General features: G+C 39.0%; 1 protein-coding gene across 5 annotated transcripts in view; it reads right to left on the bottom strand.

The window, feature by feature from the left end:
- Positions 1 to 21,260, bottom strand: part of LOC121325597 (protein FAM53A-like) — a 38,843-nt gene that overhangs the window by 2,821 nt on the left and 14,762 nt on the right. For 4 of the 5 annotated variants that reach the window (XM_041268403.1, XM_041268418.1, XM_041268427.1 and 1 more), the window contains 2 exons: positions 16,470 to 16,524; positions 13,093 to 14,015 (listed from right to left, as the gene is read on the bottom strand). In XM_041268403.1, coding sequence (XP_041124337.1) covers positions 13,093 to 14,015; positions 16,470 to 16,524 — 978 coding nt within the window. Of the gene's footprint in view, positions 1 to 13,092; positions 14,016 to 16,469; positions 16,525 to 17,128; positions 17,515 to 21,260 lie in introns of those variants that run through there. The other variant, XM_041268392.1, reaches the window with a different exon arrangement.

Below are 21,260 nucleotides of genomic sequence, written 5' to 3'. Positions count from 1 at the left end.
ACACCACATCCAAGACATTCCACTTCTACCTGTACTGGGGACATGTAGACGCTGCTCTGGCATTTTGTAAAGTATCAATAACCCTACTGAACAGACCCAAAGAGATCTATCTCTGCTCTCCCAAACGAGGCTCCCCACCTCAAGGTGAAACCTCCACTCCAAGGCAATGGGACCCTCCTTGAGATGTGGTCCGTTGCCTAGTTTTATCACCCCGGGCAGATGTTTCCTCAGAGTTTTTAAGAATATTTCTCTCATACAAAATACAGTATCAATTACTTTGATTATACAAACCGTCCTGAAATTTTTGAATATTCAGGTTTCTGGTCTTTAAGAGGTAAACACCCAGCAAGTGCACTGTATTTGAAACACGCCTATGCAAAATGTAAAGTTTATTTTCTTTCGCTTAGTCATTACAATATCCCATACCAGAATTAAGTCCACCTGCCCTGATGGGTTTGGCTTTCTTAAAACAGCTATGAGTAGACCAAGGTACAGGAAGTGGTGTGGGTGTTTTTTTTTTTTTTTTTTTTTTTTTTTAATTAAAGCAAATTGGTGGATACTTCGGATACAAAGCAAGCCAGAATTCAAAGAATTTAAGGATATTTTTTCTTTAAATTTTATTTATTTCTTAATACAATAGAAACAGTAAAACATTTTGGCGTGGTCGCCACTTCTTGAGACCACACCCATTCATTTGGATGATCCGACACGCCTGACCTTTAAATGGATTATCCATTTCAACAATTAAGTACACTGGTGTTACCCCATTAAACACCAAGAAAGTTGACTTTCATGCCCTTAAAACAAAAGAAATCCACAAAAAATATGCCTACAACCAACACATGCATGCATCAAGAAAGATTTTGGTTAAAACTTCCCAAGAGTGGTATAACTGTTGCCAACCTTTGTGGCACGATTAAATGTATTAATTTATATAGCTCTGTCTTATTTGTATGTCCTTTTCTTGGGCCCTCTACTTCATTGCTCGAGACACCCATCTCCCTCCCGGGGAAGCACGAAGGAATCCGAACACAAAAGCCCACTTCATTAAATGCCATTCCAGGCCTATTTCTGCATTGTGAACCTCAGTGCTGACCCAAAAGGGAAGCAAAGCACCAGATGCTCTCAGTAGCTGCCACCTTCGAAGTGCCTCATTCACTATTCCAAGAATGCATCTAGCGCTCTATTCAAAACCAAGTACACCCGGCCTGTTCTCTTCTGTCGTGGGACAAAAGTGACTTGTCTGCAGCTTACTCCTGATGCTTGATTATCATCTCCTGGCCCTGCCTCTTGCTATCGCCTTTCCTTCTTCCCAAGCCTGCTGGAATTTGAACTTTAAATGGATGTCCTCCACAGTAACAATGGATAAAAAGGGAGCCTTTGATTGTTTATGTGTTGCTGAAAAGAAAATGGCCTAGACTCATCCTAGCAGGAGCTCATCAAGCTCGGCTCCCAAATTGCAATGCGACGGCTTAAGCCTGCAGGCACTCATTCAAGCTGTGTACATTTCCATACCCCCCTCCTCGGACCAAAATTCCTCAGGTTTCTTGTCAACACTGTTCTTTTGAATGAAGGGAGAGATCTGGTACGGACTGGACTGTGTCCCAAAAGCCCTCTTTATACAGACTTTAGATGCTATTCAACCCCATTGATTGATTTTGGGTTTTACCTTTTTAGTTTTGTTTAGGAAATAAAAGCAATTGCACACCAAAATAAAATATTTGGCAATAACCACCTGTTATTGTTTTGTTAAACCTTAAGTTTGATCTAAAAGTAAATATTTTTTTTATTTTAAACTGAGGTAGCACTAAACTAGCACTGCCAGGGGGGAATTTCTCTTAAGGTTTACAATACCAATGCTATTTATTGTAGGGGTGACTAAACTGCTTTTGTAATTACAGCCTATGGCAAATAAACTCAGTACATTGCATTCAAGGACTGGAACGATACAACTTCCCACTCCAAAGTCTGAACTGAGACGTGTATCTCTAGAGCATAAAACAATGTTTCAAGTAGGATAAAAAATAATGAACTGCTGGGAAGTGGCATCAGTATAGTACACTGGGTTCAAGGAAGAGGCATGGCTATCATTCTCGAATTTACTATTACACTATGAATATTGCGAAAGTCATTTTATTATGTTTTCATATTGCATGTTGTGCAAGTGCAGTCTAGATAGAGCTTTTGAAATCTTAATAAACCCTCTTCCAAACTATATATTTTAAGGTTTTCATGTTAACTTTCTTGGCAAAACTACTTAATTTTAATTTATTATGACAGTCTTGGCAGACCCTGTTAACACAATATTGGCACACTGCATACTAGAATGACCTGTACAACAAACTCTTCCAAATGATAATGGCTTCTCTTAACATGGATACACTGAGCCCTGTGAATATCTAGAAGTCTGTATCTGCACTGGCACCTAGCTACATTAATTATCATGCGTCTGTAAGCACTATACAGTTCAGTATGGTACAATGAATAATTATTCCTCACCCACTGACCCCTCCCAAAAGCCACATTAAGAGTTTTGGGTTCCTCTGTAAATATGCAGGTCATGTCAACTGTTAGAAGTGGTGTGACACCAATAACATTTGTTAAATATATAAACTTGTTCCAGGAATGAAGAGCAGAGGTTAAATACACTAAACACAAGGTTTACTGGTCTTCATACTAAATGGCGTGCTACAGCATCAGAAAGCATTGATACACTTTGGTAGAGACTGGATATTACTGGGTTAACCCATTAATTACCAACGCCGATCGCAGTTGTTGCAGAATCACGATGACAGGCCACAAACTTATTCTGGAGTGGTTTTTAATAAACTGTTGACCAGATTAAAGCATATGCGAAAAGACATGGAAAAAAAAACCTGTTTAGAAACATGTGCGTGCAACACGAAGTATAAACAGGGCACCAGTCTGAAAATGCAGTGCCTTCCCAGACACAAGAATGCTTAATGAGCAAATTGAGCAGAATAATGACTTTTTCTCAAAGACTATCTTGTGTGTGCATGTCAACAAATAAATGAAAATTAATCAATCAAGAAAGCCTATGGAAAGCAATAGCACTCCTTGGAAAATGCTCAGCCCTGGCTGCGTTCTTTTTTGCAAGCGACGGTTGCCAGGTTTCAACCTCATTAAACCCATAGATAGACCACACCGCCATTAGAAAGGAGAATGAAAAGTGGAAGCAGCTGCTGCCGGCACCCCGCCACGGCAGAAAGCAGACGATTCGAACTGCAGCTGCTCCTGGGTTAAAGGGACCGCCCCCCCCCCCTCGCAATAATAGCATTATATAGATATAAAAAATATCTGCCAAGTTAACTCATCCAACCACATCCCACTTATCAGAGCGGAACATGGCATTGGTAGCTTCAGCAGCATGCCACCAGGGCCCAGGAATAAGAAACAGCCTGAATTTCATTTACACAAAAGACTCCTGCCCAACACGTGCATGTGTTTGTTTGATTCGGGTCACAGCAACAGGCTGCACTGTCCTGGATGAAGCTGTAAGTGTGCCAGAGAGCGAGAGAGACGGAGAGACAGACACAGAGAGCGAGACAGACAAAGAGAGACACAGAAAAAATATCTTGCATGTATTACTACAGTGCAACCAACTGCCCATAAAACAACTTTCTATACAGTGTGGAGTTTAAATACACTGTACATGCATGCAGAGCAATCTCATACATTACATAGTGTGGTCTCTTTAGGGTATATGGTTAAGAACTCCTCAGGAGGACACGATACAATTTGTCATCAGCAAGAGGACCAATAGGAGTCACTAGCAAAACACATCACGTACACTAAACGCATTTTTTGTAAATTCAATCGCAATCTAATTCATGAAGCGGCAGTTAACTTAAAACGCTACCTTAGTGTTATTGTTAAGCAAAAGGCAGATAAGTGGTTAAGTTACCCAGACTAGGAATATATATATATATATATATATATATATATATATATATATATATATATATATATATATATATATATATATATATATATATATATATATATATATATATATATCTATCAAGGAGCTCAAATGAAAACAGAAGAATGAAAAAGAAATGTAATTCACTGTTACTAAAGGAGGGTTCAGACTAATAAAGGCATGCATTTACAATATGTAGTTATATGAAGAACACTTTAGAATGATTGCAATCACTTAACATTTTAAAAAACAACTAGTCCATCAAAACGTTAACAATGGTTAGTGCGTACTCAAGCCACCTCCACAGATTATGAATTTGAAAGTAAGCACTACATGGTTTTTCAAGTTACTCCAGCTGCTACCCAGGCATTTCAATATTCCTTTCAACATTACGAACATAAAGCTATTCATGTTCATTCAGCAATGGATTATTGATTTACTTGGTTTGAAAAAAAAAAGTTCTAAACACTTCTAAGTCCTAGGACAACTACTGTTTGGAACCCACTGGCATAGCGTCAATGCAGTGCTCACCAATGTAACAGGATTTAGTAAACCAAATTAATACAGGAAACGCTGCTCTGTGATTAACTGAATTTTCTCACTGATGCAACTAAACATGATTTGAAAACCAGAGGACATACACAAAGTTGTATTAAAGTTCATGGCACAAGTCAAAATGGTCTCTAAATGTACTGCAAAATGCGTTTTTATTCTGTATCGCATTTTCTTCCTCTATCACACTCAGAGCAAGCTTAAGTGTTATGGACAATTTGAAGAGCTGGAACTAAATCCAATACGCAAAAATGTCTGGCAATGATATTAACTGTGGCAAACTTGTAATGTGTTACTTCAGAGGCTCTGCCTTGGTTTCAAACCTGGTATGGAAGCAAACTTAATTAACAAGGACCCTTGTGTCCACCAATCACAGTTGCATCCATCTACATGTGTTAACACAAACCTGCAGGCAACGCGATTATCCTGTTTAGTCATCAGGAATTTAAACAGGCGTCGTGCAGAGAGGTCAAGCTCGGGCTGGTGTTTCCTCTCCCTGGAGGTGAACACTACCAGCACAAATACCAGCTGCCTGGCTTAGAAGCACATGCTGCAACCCTCACGTGGAGTTACCTTAACCAGTTAACCACTCTCCCTAAAGTGTAACCATGCCATTTCTTAAATCTAACTACAAACATTTCTTCTCAGTTTATTATTTAGCTGTAGATCTTTTAACTTTTTTCCCCCATACTTTATTCTCACATAGACATCCCCTAAGAATCAGCTGATCAGACATTCAAGAAATCCAGACGGGAGTCCAGCATGTTCAGTTCAAGTCCCTTTACTTTACATCTGCATCCTGTTTCATCTTCAGATTAAAAAAAAAAAAAAAAAAAAAAAAAAAATGTAATCTCCAGTGTGTAGAGAAATAAATGTATGCTTTGGACAGTGACTTACCGCAGGCATCTGTGGTTGCCATTAGTGTACAAATCCCCACTTTCTACTGCAGACAGCCACCGTTGTAGTTAGTCAGTCTCCAGCAAGTACTTACTTGCTAACGTCTTTTTTTTTTTTCCTCTTCTTACCTGCTGTAACTTTGTGGCCTCTGGGCCAAGGCACGACTTGTTATACTTATTTCATCTATTTAATTCTGAATGACTGGATGGTGGAATGGCACTACAAAAGACAACTACTATACTTTGCAGATAAAAGATGGGGTCATGCATTGCAGGGTGACCTGGAGTGATCAGGTCATGTGAGTGTCAAAAGCATCTGGACACCTGAAACCTGAGATCTGGGTTTTCGTCCCTTGGCTCATGAAGCAGCTGTTCCTTACTGAAAATAAAACTGCTACTTATGCAAGCTCTGCCACTAAAGATGATTTAATATGCAATTGTGTCTCTGCTGAAGTACAGATACTAAACAATGTCAATTCTATCTGTATGTTTGCAGAATTGGCAAGCACATCCTTCAGAGATGTACATATCAGTACTGTCATATTAACAAGATGCTGGGTACAGTTAGAAAAGTTTTAATCATAAATATAGCTGTTCAGATGGCAATAATGGTTTCTAACCAGCAAGGCACCATTATCAGATGCAGTGCCTGCTACATGTATTAAACTAGCACAAAGTTTCTGTGGAAGACTCAAATAACATTAAAAGGTGATTAACCACCTCTTTCATGCAGGTTGCTCAACGAGAAATGAAATATTTCATCTTTTTTTAAATATTTTTTATTTAAAAAGAACATGTTTAAACTTCAGGAGCAGCGTAAGAACAAAGGTATTTTTTCGCTGGAAAAACATTCCATAAACAAAATATAGTAAATGACATATGTAACATCTGCCATAGCTGATGTTACAAAATTAGAGCCGTTACTATCATGTAACACTGGATCACCATGATCTTCCGTACATTTAAAACTGTAATTGACATTCATCACACAGGCAGAATTCTCCAGACAGCAACATAATTTGATACTCTCAATGACTCTCGAAGTAGAACTACTAAAGTTTTATCACAACTGGATTAACTTGAGAGATCCTGGTCCACTGAAATCATTTTAATGCTGACAATTCAGACTAAAGTAAACTTAAATAAATCGCCAGTTGAAGACAGCGTGAATCTGTTCCACCAGATTATACCCAGCTAACCTACTGTAATCAACTCAATAGGGATTCTCTCTTTCAAGCATGTGTTCTCTTAGCACCACATTTTACACCTCAGATAGACCTAGATAGTGGAGGTGTGTGAACCATAATGACCCGAGCTCAATCCACCAAACATACATTAAATAAAGGGAATCTGATCACACTCCAATCTGCACTAGACCAGCATCTCCTGGCTTCCACTTACGTTGCACACAAGTATACCTGCGATAGCCTCTGCATTGGTATTCCCACTGCAATTGAGCATTAAAAGTTATGATCATTGAGATTTCCTCCAAGGACAGTGAAAAAAAAAATTCTGTAAGACCATAATGTTGTTGCTTCAATCAATCAAGATTGTGTGCCTTGACTTTGAAGCAAGTGCAAACTCTGAGAAACGCTGCTGGATGGAGAAGTTTGATTATTGTTTCTTGCTAGTTGTGTTCTGTTTATTTTATTCTCCAGGAAATGCATGCTTCAATACAAGGACCAGTAAATGTTCAACCTCTTCAAAAGATAAGATCCCAAAATCTACATTGTACATCATAAAACACTTGTTTTGCAGACCAAAATCTAACCTTAAGATTTACACTGTGCTACAAACCATACATCTAGTTCTAGTTCTCTCATGCAAACGACTGAAAAGGTTGTCTTAAATATATTAGTGAATCTTCTTTGCAAACACTCACTAGAGAAAACATGTGTGCGTCAGGTTTGGGACTGGGGAGTAATATACTGTTCCAGCAGCTGCTTATTCTGTTTACAGAATCTTTCTCTCTGCAAACAGGATAGTCACCCCCAGGCATATGAAATCTGACCTCCTGTCATCTGAAACCTTAAATGAAAACTACAAAGAGGGGAATACATGTTCCAATTAAACAATAATGCCGAGAAAGACAGACAAATGCCCAGCTGACTTACCCCAAACTAGAGAAATCAATAACTTGTCTAAAAAAAAAAAAAATAATAATAATAATCTGCCTGAGATTACACAGGGTGTTTTATTACCTATGCAACAAGTGCCAAAATAAAGCCCCTTTCACACTAGCATGCTCTACCCGGGTCAGGACCCAGTGTCATGCGGGTCGGCTATGTGATTTCACACTGCTTTTGATAAAGCAGGGTTGACCTGGGTGACAGACGCAACCTCTTGAAAATTTACAATACTGTTCATAAACAGGACAATCAAAAAAAAAAAATTGGAGTTGGAATCTCAATTAAGATATCAGTTGTGGTCAAGTAGTGGTTAGGGAGCCAATGAAAGCATTTTTACAAGAACACAAGCTTCCCTCTCAAGTATTGAGTTTGCTCATGAGCTACTTTAAATAGACTTCTTTTTTTTAAAAAGCTATTTGAAGAATTTCAGCAAATCAAGGTTGATTTTAGGGGGAACTTTCATCCATTAGATTCACTCAAATAAAATGCATCAATCTAACAATTTTAATAGCATTAATATAATCTCAAACTCATAACCTTTTTCTTTATTTTTGCTGTGAAAGAAATTACTGCACACTTGCAAGTTCACTGCTGGGAAATTTAAAAGGAAGGAGAGCATGTTATGATTGAATCCTACAGCAGTTTTGTCGTGTGGAGCCGAGGTATACAACAAGATATAGGCCAACTTCTAAGTACAGTTCCAGGAGCATGCACTGAGAGTACAGGGTTCTCCCCAGGGTGGCAGAACATTAACATCGGGAGCACTTTTAAATAGAAAAATAAAACTTGCCTTGCACGTATAATACGACAAAGAATTTGAATAATTGTCTTTCAATGACTATATCTGGTTGCGCTTTTCTAAGTTTTCTTTTTCATTACTGTTTTTTATTATGGTGAATTACCGTGCTTATTTAGGAACTCAACAATTTGACTGGGGAAAAACAACATAGGGTTATAGGAGTTAACAATAAATAAATAAAGGTAAAAAACAGTAAAGAACAGTAGCCTTTTCACTTCCTTTTTAGCTTAATTATTAAGGTTATTGCTTCATTTAAATTATTTTCTTTAAGTTTTCAGGGAATTTTGTTAGTGCACGTCCATTTTTGTTTTTCACTGTCCTACATTTGTTGAACGCAACTGTTCATTTTAACCATTTCTATTAATAATAACTATTTTGTATAGCACCCTTAAAAGCAGACATCTCAGGGCACTTCACAATTAATAGTACAGCAATAAATAAACAAATTATACATAAAAAAACAGAAGGAAATAAAACAATCATAAAAATCATAAAAACACCTTTCGAAAAAAGTAAGGTCTTTAAATTAACTTTACAAACACTCAAAGAAGCAGAGTCCCTGATCTCTAGTGGAACAGAGTTCCATAATTTGGCTTATATGTCTGCATTAAAATTTTAAAATCAATTCTAAACCTGATAAGCAGCCAGTGCAAGGCCTCCAAGACAGGAGTGATGTGATCTCTTGAGCGGGACAGAGACAAAATTCTGGCTGCAGAATTTTTAAATTGAATTTTAGTGAATTTACACAACAGTACTCACTCACGTTTGGTCACCATCATAATTGTTGCATGAAACCGGAGTGTAATAATCCAGCACCTCTGCACTTAAGCATTTGTATGTCAGCTGACAACAGCTGATATTCCATCACGCCTTTCTTCTTAAAGGTGTACAGCCTCTATAAATAAGCCCCCAATGTCTCTCACAAGCACCTCAGTACATATTGGTGCACATGTATATCTACAATGTACTATATATGACCTTACAGTACAATCCGACAAAAACTGGACCAAATGATAATACCCAAAAATAAAGTAGCCGGCGCACCTATAGTATTAGGTGGTGGATTGCACAGATTGCTGGCTTATTTTGATCCCTGCATTCATTGTCACTATTTGTGCTTTGAAAAGAACTGGTTATTTTTTTCGCAGTCATTTTTAACCTTTTAGCCTCTCAAAGTGCTTAACACAGAAAACCCGTCCCTTCAACTCTCCAATTGGTTAAATTGTGTGTTAAGACGTAACACAGCTGTAATGTGGTTCCAGGACTTTTTTTCAGCCAGCAATGCACAACTGATCTAGTCTACTAGACGCAATCGATCCTTATTGTTAAAGGCACAGTAGCATCTACAAGACAGGCAGGATTGGGGAAAAGGCCTGGGAAGAGCCCTGGAGTATGTGGTAAACCAGAGCTGCCTAGGTGCTCCCTCGTCCACGTTTGCTTTGGGTGGGGGGGGGGGGGGGGGGGGGGGGCGGGTGGCAGCCTTTAGAAGGAAAGGCAGAAAAAACAATAAGGCAGTGAAAGGGTATGGTCTAAATGCCAGTCACTAAGTGTGTGTTAAAACAGGCCTCTTTCCCCTCCTTTGTAATGGGAGAGGAACTAGCTGTACATGTGACAAGAAAGGCATGTCGAAGCCATTGTGGTAGCATCCACTTTACACTGTGAAGTAAATCTTAACTGCCTAATACAAATGGTAAATGAATTGCTGGGAGCCAATTATGAATCATACCATTATGGATTTAGAGAGCCCTATTTTGCATTACAAAGCTCCCCACATCCTATGATTCCAATTAGTAACCAGCATAAAAGCATCATTTAAAATAGCAAATGTTCTTGTTTTAAACCTGGTTTAAAGCACTGAACTGTGTAGCAACAAACTTAAACGTTACTGCTTAAGACAATGACAGGAACTATGTAAATTTCACACATACTCTATAAGGTTACTTGTGTAGATAGCTTTGATTAAAGAATACATTAAAAGGTGTTTATGCAAGATAGATTTATTTTGATTTACAAGGTTAGCTTCCTGTTTTTCACTTCACCCCCCTGCACGGCCCACAGCAGGGGATCAAGTGTTTGCAGACTAGGGTACCCGAGTTGGAAGACAAGGATTGCTCAGATATTTGCTCTTTGCACCTTAGGTTTTTTTTTTTTTTTTTTTTTTTTTTTTAAAAACAGGCCTAGCCAAGCCTACAGGGCATGAGGGATTTGTAATCTACAGTAACAAATGTAATGCTACTGACCAAAATGTTGAAATCATATTAATGTTGAAATCTGCTTACAACAAAAACTGCAGAAATATATTTTACAAAACTGAGGAACTTTGTATTTAAGCTTAGACAATACTTTTATACAGGAATGAGTCACAGGTCTACTAGCAATGAAACCTGGTAATAAACAGTCAAGCATCTTTCACCACAGCCACTGAGGATGTTTATTTTAACTTCTACTGGCCGTTATGATTGTTTTTCATCCACAACTTTAAAGTTATTACCCTAACGTGCAGGCCTGTATCATTTTCAGTGCCTCAACCCACCAATGACAAGACCAAATACCTAATATTGCTAGAATTAGCAGTGTGTGATATTATATACAGTACTGTATTTATTTATTGAAGAAAACAATGACAGTAAGTAGTTTATGCTGTAGCCCTGTAAAAGACACTGCTTGTTGATCAAAAATGCTCACAATAAGCCAGTGTTAGACTAAAAAAAATCCAGCCCTGACGCTCCATTACATGAGTCATCAGGATACCTTTACAGTATAAATAATCCTTCTGACATCAGAAAAATCCCACGCATTCAATGACCTTTACAAAAACAGTTCAAGATCCCAACTCCACCTTTAGAGAATATTCACACATACCTTTCATCTTTGTACAGTGTTTACAAAGTTCCACTGCATGGAATATAATTCTGCATACCAATTTAACTCTTTGGCACTGTATATAATAGGCATGATGGTGCTGTATATCTATGCATCTCAGATTAATGACAAGGTACTGTTATTTAAAAATGAAGAGCTAAATAAGCCAAGTTTCTTGGGTGTATTTCATGCAAACTCTTTACACATGCATATTCCACTTAGGAGGCCTTGTCCCACGATATGTGTTTGTTTGACCGCTCTCATGCATCTCCTGTACTTTAAGTACAGAAAGCAATCCAATGGCAGAGCATGAGTCAATCCAGTTACAGGGCAGATAAGCTTTCAATGAAACTTGTTTATGAAAGCCTTATTTCATAAATTTCCAATGCCTTTTATAAATGACATAGAAACCCAAGGACTTAACAAATAAGCTACATTTAACACACTACATTACCACGTTGTGATTTTTGAAATACAAGGCTCCCCGTTAGGATGCGTCTCAGATATAATGCTCCTACAGTATGTCCTCCAGTTCCCTATACTAGTGATTCATGCAATATTTCTACAGTATATACAGCACCGGTGTTCAAACTATAAACAACTTCTCAGTAACTTCCATTTCTGTCTCTCCTCCTCGATAAAGGGGAAAGCCAGTGAAGCTGGAATCCAAAAGTACATGCAACAGGAATTAGCCACCCAGCATGGGATGTTGGCTAATGGTTAAAGCCCTAGGGGGAAACACTGATTTCAAAGAGGGTTCGAACAGCTGTGCCTGGAAATAAGCAGAACCTAATCATGAGGAAGAGATGGGAAGAGACAGGCCAGCCAGGGAGGGTATTCTCCTTCACAACAGCATGTGGAGAAATTCAAGCTGGCTACAGGGTATGAGGTGTTACAAAGGTTTCTTAAACCTGAATAAAATAAAAGGGTTATGAGCCAACAAAAAAAAAGAAAAAAGTATTAACTGCCTATCATAAATACTATTTGCAGAGTCATTTAACAACCAGATGTAACAGACAAGTTTAGGTACAAAATTGAGGTTTTCAGTGTTTTGCAAGGAAATACATTGTTATAGAAGCAACAGTACTCCGTGAAACCACCTTGTATTTACACAGCCAGAAATCATGCCACATACCGGCCATATCAGGTGAACTGAATCCATGCATATAAAAAGGTAGTTGTTATAGAAAGACAACATTACCAATAAATCACACAATTATGCAGCCAGAAAGAACTGCCTGAAGATACAGGGCTTTTGTTTGGAATGAAAATAACTATCAATACTTTTTTCATGCACTTCAGAATGAATGAGCTCTAAATTAAATCTGTGGGATGCCCCTCTCCCACTATCACACACAGCCTGCAACAATTGGAAATAAACTGTCTAAGCCCTGAAAACACAAAAAAAACCACCCTAAAGTTACCTGTCAAAACTAAAACTTCACAGATGGAATAAACATTCCCACAGTCTTTGACTCCTCCCAAGGGGTCTTTATCCCAGGCCTGGTATCATTCATCAAGAGCAAAAGCAAAATGCTTTCCTTCCATGGGCATTTACTTGCATGATCAAAGTATTAAAAGTAAAAAATAAAGACAAAATAATTATTTACAGTTAAAGAGTTACACAGTGGAAATTGATTACATTATTTAAAAGAATGGGTCAGGCCAAGTAGTTAATTGTGTAACCTCTTCACCGTGCAGCAACTATTGCCAAAATGACTTGCTTTAGCAATGTTTTTCACATCACGTTTTGTTTGAGCAACTGGCTTTCAACATAAGTGGAAATCAGGTTAATACATTTTTGAACTTGTCAACCATTATTATAAAAAGCCCTGTAGAGTCTTTTCTTTTCTCAGCAACTCTTAATTTAACTGAATTATTCTCCCCCCCCCCTTTTTAATTTTCCCTTACCCTTGTCATTTTGAGGAAATCCAAGGAGGGTCGGCTCCACCGCACATCTTCCTCGCGCCTGCGCTTCAGCCCGCTTTTCCGCTCGTTGAGCACACAGGGCTGGGAGCGGCAGCGCAGGAGGCCCTGCCGGCGACTCAGCTCCGGGGTGGAGGTGGGAGTGCTGTTAGCCGAAGGCAGGAGGTTCCCAGTGTCGGTGATGTGCTCCTGCGATAGGGAGAGCCGTCGCCGGGGATGGTGGTCATAAGGGCCCCCTGAGTGCCAGTGGATGCCAGATGAGGTCGTGCTCCCCTCGCTACTGTCCACAAAGCCACTGCTGGCAGAGGAAGGCCGGGGCACGGGCGAAGTGTTGAAGCTGCCACTGCTGGTGACGCTGAAAGCGCTGCTGTTCAAGAAGAGCATGTGTTTGCTGCTACAGCTGCTGGAAGAAGAGGAGGATGAGTAGGAAGGCTGTGGCAGGCTGACGCTGGTGCTGCGCTGCATGGTTGTGCTGCCATGGCTGTTGCAACGCTGCAGGGTAGCATTGCCTCCACTGTTGCAGCGCTGCTTGGAGATGGGAGTCCAGACTTTGGAGCTGCTGCTGGGTTTCCATGGGGACCGGCAGCGGGCCAGCTCGTCAGGCTCCGACAGGGAGCGGCAGTGCCGTTTAGTGGGAGGTGCCAGAGGCGGCATACAGTTCTCGAGGTTCAGTTCGCTGATCCAGCCCGGCAGGACCGACATGCTGCTACTCTCTCCACCACAGGTACCACTGCTCCTGGTCCTGGCAGCTACAGCGATGGCTTCCCGCTGCCACTGCAATGCCATGCTGTCGGTGGCACCGTGGCTGAATGGGCACACAGGGAAACGGAAAGGTGCATTCTTGGTCGTCGTAGAAGTCTCTGTCCTGATGGAACAGCCCCTGCTTATAACTCTCCACGGGCTCTCTTCTGTTGAGAATTCACAAGAGTTATTAATTGGAGAGAAGAAGTTGCAGGAGATCTAGCCTTGCTAAGTGACTACCTCAGAGAAGCAATAACAGTTATACTCGGTGCACAACAGCTTAACATTTTTTTTAAAAAGTGAAAGAGGATCTGAGAAGTTTGCAGTACTTATTTTAAAAGTTAATTTCAATAGCCAACAGGAGAGGTAAAGCTATAATATAATATATATATATATATATATATATATATATATATGACACACACACACATCACAGTTCTAGTCAAAAGTTTACATACCCAAATGTAAATTTATAATTTCTGGAATTTATCAAAAAAATTTTAGGAAAATTCTTTCAGCAAAAGTTTTGCTTTTGTAGAAGAGAAAAAAAAAGTTACAAGACGTCTACAATTATTTATTTCATCAATATTTTTGCAAAACTCGCAAAATGCTAATTCAAAAGTATTCATTACCCTTTGATGTTATGGTAGTACTGTACTAAGGTGCTAGAAAAAGTCAATGCAGAACTTAATTCTTAGAGTATAAAAGGGCTAGGCATAGGATGATTGCTGTCATTACCAACAAGTCAATATGGGAAAAAGTAAAGAGCTATCTGAAGCCTTAGGGAGAATTACTTATCATAAAGCACGCATTTGAGTATCCCAATTTCAACTATTGTTTCTATTATCAAGAAGTACAAGACTCATGGTACTGTCACAACGCTCCCTCGGTCTGGAAGAAAGAAGGTTCTTTCACCAAGAACAAGTAGAAGAATGAGGAAGGTTAATAACAATCCCAGATTGACTGCCAAAGATATGCAAGTAGGACTGTAGTTTCCATTTCAACCATAGGTCGAGTATTGCATGGTGAAGGTCTCAATGGCCGAAAACCAAGGAAACAGCCTTGGAAAGCTCTTTGGAAAACATCACAAGGATAAATCGCTTAAAGTTTGCAAAACGCCATTTGAATGATGGATGGTCAAAGGCTTTGTGGGGTGATGAAACAAACAAAAAAAAAGAGCTATTTGTTCACGCTGATAGTCGTTAAGTTTGGAGAAAGTCTGGTGAGGAGTACGAAGAAGAGAACACCATACCTACTGTTAATCACGGAGATGATAATATCCTTCGATGGGGCTGTTTTTCCTCTAATGGCACAGGAAAATCAGGGTTCTGGAATGGCCTAGTCAAAGTCCCGATCTAAATCCGATTAAGAATCTTTGGTATGAGTTGAAGAAGGTTGTGCACAACAAGTCCTCAGAATTTGAATTAACTGGAACAATTCTGCATTGCAGAATGGTAAAAAAAAAAAAGCACTAAATCATCATGCCAAAAGCTCACTGACAAATATCCTAATCGTTTAAAATCCGTTATTATTGCTAAAGGTGCCTCAGCTGGCTTAACTTAATTTTCCTTGTCAGGGTATGAATACTTTTGAATTAGCATTTTTGGAGTTTTGCTAAAAAAAAAATTGCTGAAATAAACTGTGGACCTCTATTTCAAGTAACTTTTTCATTATTCACAAAGCAAAACTTTTTCTACAAAAGAGTTCCCTATAACCATTTTTTTGAGACTTCTAGAAATTCTAAATTTCCAGAGAGGGAGGGAGGCAAGTATATATATATATATATATATATATATATATATATAGATGATATATATATATATATCATATTATATATATAGTGAATTGCTAATGTGCGCAACGTACAAAAGCAGCAAACAAAAGTTGAAATTCTAATTTTTCCTTCTTGTGGGAGCCTTGTACATTAACTTAATGCAACTCGCAAAAGTTAGCAGATGCATTCCATCCTGTACAAATGGAACTGGTGTTCTAGTTAACCGTGAATGGAAATTAGTGTTAAACTCTGGTTGCATCTCAAAACTATTTGTTTGTTCGCATTGGTATGGCTAAAAGGTTAACAAGTGAACATTTAAAAGAAGTGATAATATAGTTCAATTTAAATACTTTCTCAACATATAGGCCATTCATTTTGCCAGCACAGCACAGATGAAAGCCAACACTAATTGCCAACACAAGCGACATTGCTTCTGCCAATTCATATATTTCCCAAGTCATTGACGCAGCACAATTGCACACCTCAAATCAGTATTGCCAATTTTATTTTTATAATGTTACAGTGTATACAATAAGTTTACTTTTAAATATGACCAATAAATAAATATCCAGGTTAATATTTATAACCATCTTTCTCAGTGGTCAATTTTAAATGTATTTTGGCATACAGATTAGTGACAGACTGATGTGTACCCAGGTATAATGTCTATGTAAATGCACACCCAAACAGCCCTAAAATGAGCCTGAAAAGAGGGTTAGACTCCAACATGTCCGAGTAAAAGAAAACAGCAGAGGAGTCCTCGTCAACAATTTTCTGGTCAGAAAGACTATTCTCCAACACACCTACTCCTGGACGACAACAGCAGATTCAGAAAAAGTTAACTTACCATGGATTTTGTAAGAGAACAGGCTGCCACTTTGGATCAGCTTTTCAGGAGAGTGCTGAAATTAACCAAAGACAAAAGGTTTCAACAGCAGAAACATGCAAACAGAGGTGAATCTTATATTTCTGGTTCCACAGATCCTAACTAGCAAAAAATCTTACTGTATAACTTAAAGCAGGTAGTAGGATTCTGAAAAATAAAGCGTTACATCCCCACGTGTTGCTACAACTGTTTAAATGTACCTGTCATTTTTCTTTTCATTAACCTGACAAGGTTTTGCACTTAAAACTTTAAAGTCTGTTTCAAAGCTCTTCAAAATGACCGTTCTGTGCACCGGGGTTTGAGAACTGTCCTCTAAATCACTGCAGAAAGACCAATTCAAAAAAACAAAAACCACCAAAAAAAACTAGTGTTCTGGCTTTTCTGTTCCATACCACATTATAGCTGTGCTACCTGTTCGATAACGCAGGCAATAATCCTTACACTATCAGTGCACTAGCTGCCATTTTGAAAAGAGCCTTGGAATAGACTTTAAAGCTATACATGTAAAAAGTTGTCAGGGTGTTAACAATGAAAATAAAAATTACAGGTACATTATTTAAACAGTTGTAGCAAGACATGGGGATGGGTAACGCTATATTTTTTGGAACCCCGATACTTACTCTAAAGGCAGCATTAAATATTCCAAAAATAGTGCAAATCAGGGTCGGTGAAGCCAGCCAACTGTGGATCTTCAGTCCTTCCCAAGATGAACAGGGTTTAACTTCCAGCATTAACTTTAATTGTTGCAAAAGAATGCTGGTTGGCAGATGGCTTGTGAATTGGTTTAACTTGAAACAAATGTTATGCATTTTACTTCTATCTGTTTATCTTTGAGGGAGGATGCATTTCCCCCTCTGTGTAATAAAATAAAGCCTACTGCAGGTTCTGACTGCCACATTTTCCTTTTGCTGTTATTTAACTATTATACAGAGACCACTTTAGCACACGTTTAATAGGAACAAGAATGGTGAGGCTAAGGTTGCATTTCATACACTGTATAGGTACTTCAAAACAGAAACATTTTTGACACATTTCCCAATATCTGAGAAACTCACAGAACTGCATGTGTCATTGATATTTCTCATAAATCAAAGCCAAACCCCTTGTTTTTATCGAAACTACAACCAACAGCAGTACTTATTCCATGCAGCAACAAGCCAGCAGCATCTACGGTTTAGCTTTGTAATATTGCACATTAAATTTAAATTCTTGCAAACTGTATGCTGTTCATTGTCCCGTTTCTCAGGTTATGATATGTCAACATGCCTAAGCTCTTAAGTTTTGGATACCATTTTTAACACAGGCCAATAGATAGTATTGTTTAGGGACTTCCTCTCCAGGGATATCTGGGTGCAGTTCTGAGTAAACATCCTTAAGCAATGAGGTCTATTTTGTTTGGTAAGGCAGACAGCAGCTGCTTCAATGCAAACCTTGAACTCAGCAGATCACAGACTAAAACAATGAAAAAGAAGTGTGCACACAAACTGCTTTTGTAGGTCAGCGATGTTGTGAAATAAATCTTTTCAGCTTTTTATCAGTACTGTAATTATATTTAATTTCTCACTTGTTCTGTTTTACGTGAACTTAGCGACAGCCGGCATGTAAAAAGTGATGCTGTATTCCCAAACGTAGCACCTTCGTCTTTTCTAGGGCCTGGTTTTTACATGCAACTGAATCCATTCTGTCCTGCAAAGAGCAAAACTTACCGTTCTAGACATGGTAAAATGTGCATTGACCATTTGTATCTACCTTGCTCAACTGGTAACAGCATGTGTAAATCACACATGCTAGAGGTCCATTGGTTAATAGATGGTGTTGTATCTTATGGGATAAGATGACAGGTTCTACTGTACTGCAAATGCTATTTGAAACCAGAACACTTTGTATACATAATCCTTTACATGACTACTTTGAGTCAGATTAAAAAAACGCTGAACTTGTTACAAACGCATAGTTCAAAATTCCCAAGATACAGCCTCACAAGTCAGAATAACTTACTGAATATGAGCAAATGAATGTCCTTTACTATTTCACCATGCTTGAAGGATATGTTCCTTGAATACATCCTAAAATGGAAATGCTAGGGACAACCGCATTCAAACTCATAAAATAAGATAAATGCAGATAAAAGCCTGGTTGTTCCGAGTGTTCACTTTGTCCACACACAAGTGAGTGCCTGCAGTTTCAAGAACATGTCCTACAAACACAACACATTTCAGCAGATTATCTATCCAGGACTTCCTCCACTTCTACTGAGCCAATTTAAGCATTGTCCCAAAAGATGTCAGAAACACAATGGAGTAGAATTAGTAACTACCACCCAACAATGACTGTACCAGTACTGAAAACACTGTTAGAAGTATTAAAGACATTGCTTTACTCGTTTACAGCTTTTTATTTTATTTTTAAGGCTACCTATTTCTACAAAAGGATCAGGAGCGCAACAGACATCTAGTGGTGTTTGAAATATAAAATGTGTCTTATGTTACAGCTGCACATTTCTGTGGCTTTTCTATTCATAGCTTACTTTCAACACAACATACACACTTCCTATAAACAGTACATGATTTCCCATAAGCACTCAAACATGTAAACTCAGTAATAGCTTGGAATTGAAATTGTGACTTCAACGCTAGCAACATTTTACTGTTCGTAATACAAAACTGATTTAACAAGCTATTCTTAGTCATGTTATGGCTTCTACAGACATGGGAAAATAAGCTATTAAATGAGAGAAAAGTATCTTTGTTTATCTTCATCGTACTAATGAAAAGCAGGTATGTTTTTAATTCAGAATTCATATTGTTTAAACATGCCACAGTTGTGGGCCTGGATGAATGATTTCTGCCTCTGTATGCTACCAGCTGCTCAAAAACAAACCCAATGACAGCCTGATGCTTTGGTCACCGCGTTTACTGTGCTCCTAATGAAATGGCGATGAGCACAGACAATCCACCAAGGCATTGCTGTTTAACAATCCTCTAATTCCCACCTGTTGATTAGGGTGAGGGGTCAAAAAAACATTGATTCCATCATTCTACAGAATCTGGCAATATCAAAAGCTGAAAGAAAAAACAAATCCTGATGCAAGGAAATTAACTACAGTCTCTGGCAGTAATTTCCATCAGCTATAGCAAATGGTCTGGTGTATGTTTGCAGTTATTCCTACTGTGCATGTTAAAGTCCAGAACAGTTGCATTGAGAAAGGTAGTAGATTTTAAGAACAGGTCACAAACGAGAGGAGGCCAGTCAGCCCATCTTACTGCTTTGGTTGTTAGTAGCTTATTGATCTCAGAATCTCATCAAGCAGCTTCTTGAAGGATCCCAGGGCGTCAGCTTCAGTAACATTAGGAGTTGGTTCCAGACTCCACAATTCTGTGTAAAAAAGTGCTTCCTATTTTCTGTTCTGAATGCCCCTTTATCTACTCCATTTGCGACTCCTAGTCCTTGTTTCTTTTTTTCAGGTCTAAAAAGTCCACTGGGTCAACATTGGCAATTTTGTATTTGAGACTTCAAGCATTTAGATAAATTTAACAGCTACCTTGCCTGAGTTGTTGCCCTTGTTGTGATGTAGTCTCTTTTTGTTGATTTTTCCCCCCCTTCCTTTCTATACTGAACAAAAATATAAACGCAACATGTAAAGTGTTGGTCCCATGTTTCATAAGCTGAAATAAAAGATCCCAAAAATTTTCCATATGCACAAAAAGCTTATTTCTCTCAAATTTTGTACACATTTGTTTACATCCCTGTTAGTAAGCATTTCTCCTTTGCCAAGATAATCCATCCACTGACAGGTGTGGCATATCAAGAAGCTGATTAAACAGCATGATCATTACACAGGTGCACCTTCTGCTGGGGCCACTCTAAAATGTGCAGTTTTGTCATACAACACAGTGCCACAGATGTCTCAAGTTTTCAGGGAGCGTGCAATTGGCATGCTGACTGCAGCAATGTCCAAAGAGAATAGAATGTTCATTGCTCTACCATAAGCCGCCTCCAACATAGTTTTAGAGAATTTGGCAGTACTTCCAACCGGCCTCATAACCGCAGACCACGGGTAACCACGCCAGCCCAAGACCTCCACATCCGGCCTCTTCACCTGCGGGATCGTCTGAGACCAGCCACTCGGACAGCTGATGAAACTGTGGGTCTGCACAACTGAAGAACTTCTGCACAAACTGTCAGAAACCATCTCAGGGAAGCTCATCTGTGTGCTCATCGTCCTCACCAGGGTCTTGACCTGACTGCAGTTCGGCGTCGTAACCAACTTCAGTGGGCAAATGCTCACCTTCGACAGCCACTGGCACGTGGAAGAACTGTGCTCTTCACAGATGAATCTGGTTTCAATTGTACCGGGCAGATGGCAGACAGCGTGTATGGCGTCATGTGGGCGAGCGGTTTGCTGATGTCAACGTTGTGAACAGAGTGCCCCATGGTGGGGGTGGGGTTATGGTATGGGCAGGCATAAGCTACAGACAATGAACACATTTGCATTTTATCGATGGTAATTTGAATGCAGAGATACCAGTAACAAAATCCTGAGGCCCATTGCCGTGCCGTTCATCCGCCGCCATCACCTCATGTTTCAGCATGATAATGCACGGCCCCATGTCGCAAGGATCTGTACACAATTCCTGGAAGCTGAAAATGTCCCAGTTCTTCCATGACCTGCATACTCACCAGACATGTCACCCATTGAGCAACCCTTTTTTTTTTTTTTTTTTTTTTTTTTTTTTTAAAAAGGTATCTGTG

Source organism: Polyodon spathula, chromosome 1, assembly GCF_017654505.1.
Source record: "Polyodon spathula isolate WHYD16114869_AA chromosome 1, ASM1765450v1, whole genome shotgun sequence".
In the NCBI taxonomy this organism is placed as follows: domain Eukaryota; kingdom Metazoa; phylum Chordata; class Actinopteri; order Acipenseriformes; family Polyodontidae; genus Polyodon; species Polyodon spathula.
The sequence above is the reverse complement of the archived record's forward strand: the minus strand, read 5'-3'. Positions and strand labels throughout refer to the sequence as shown.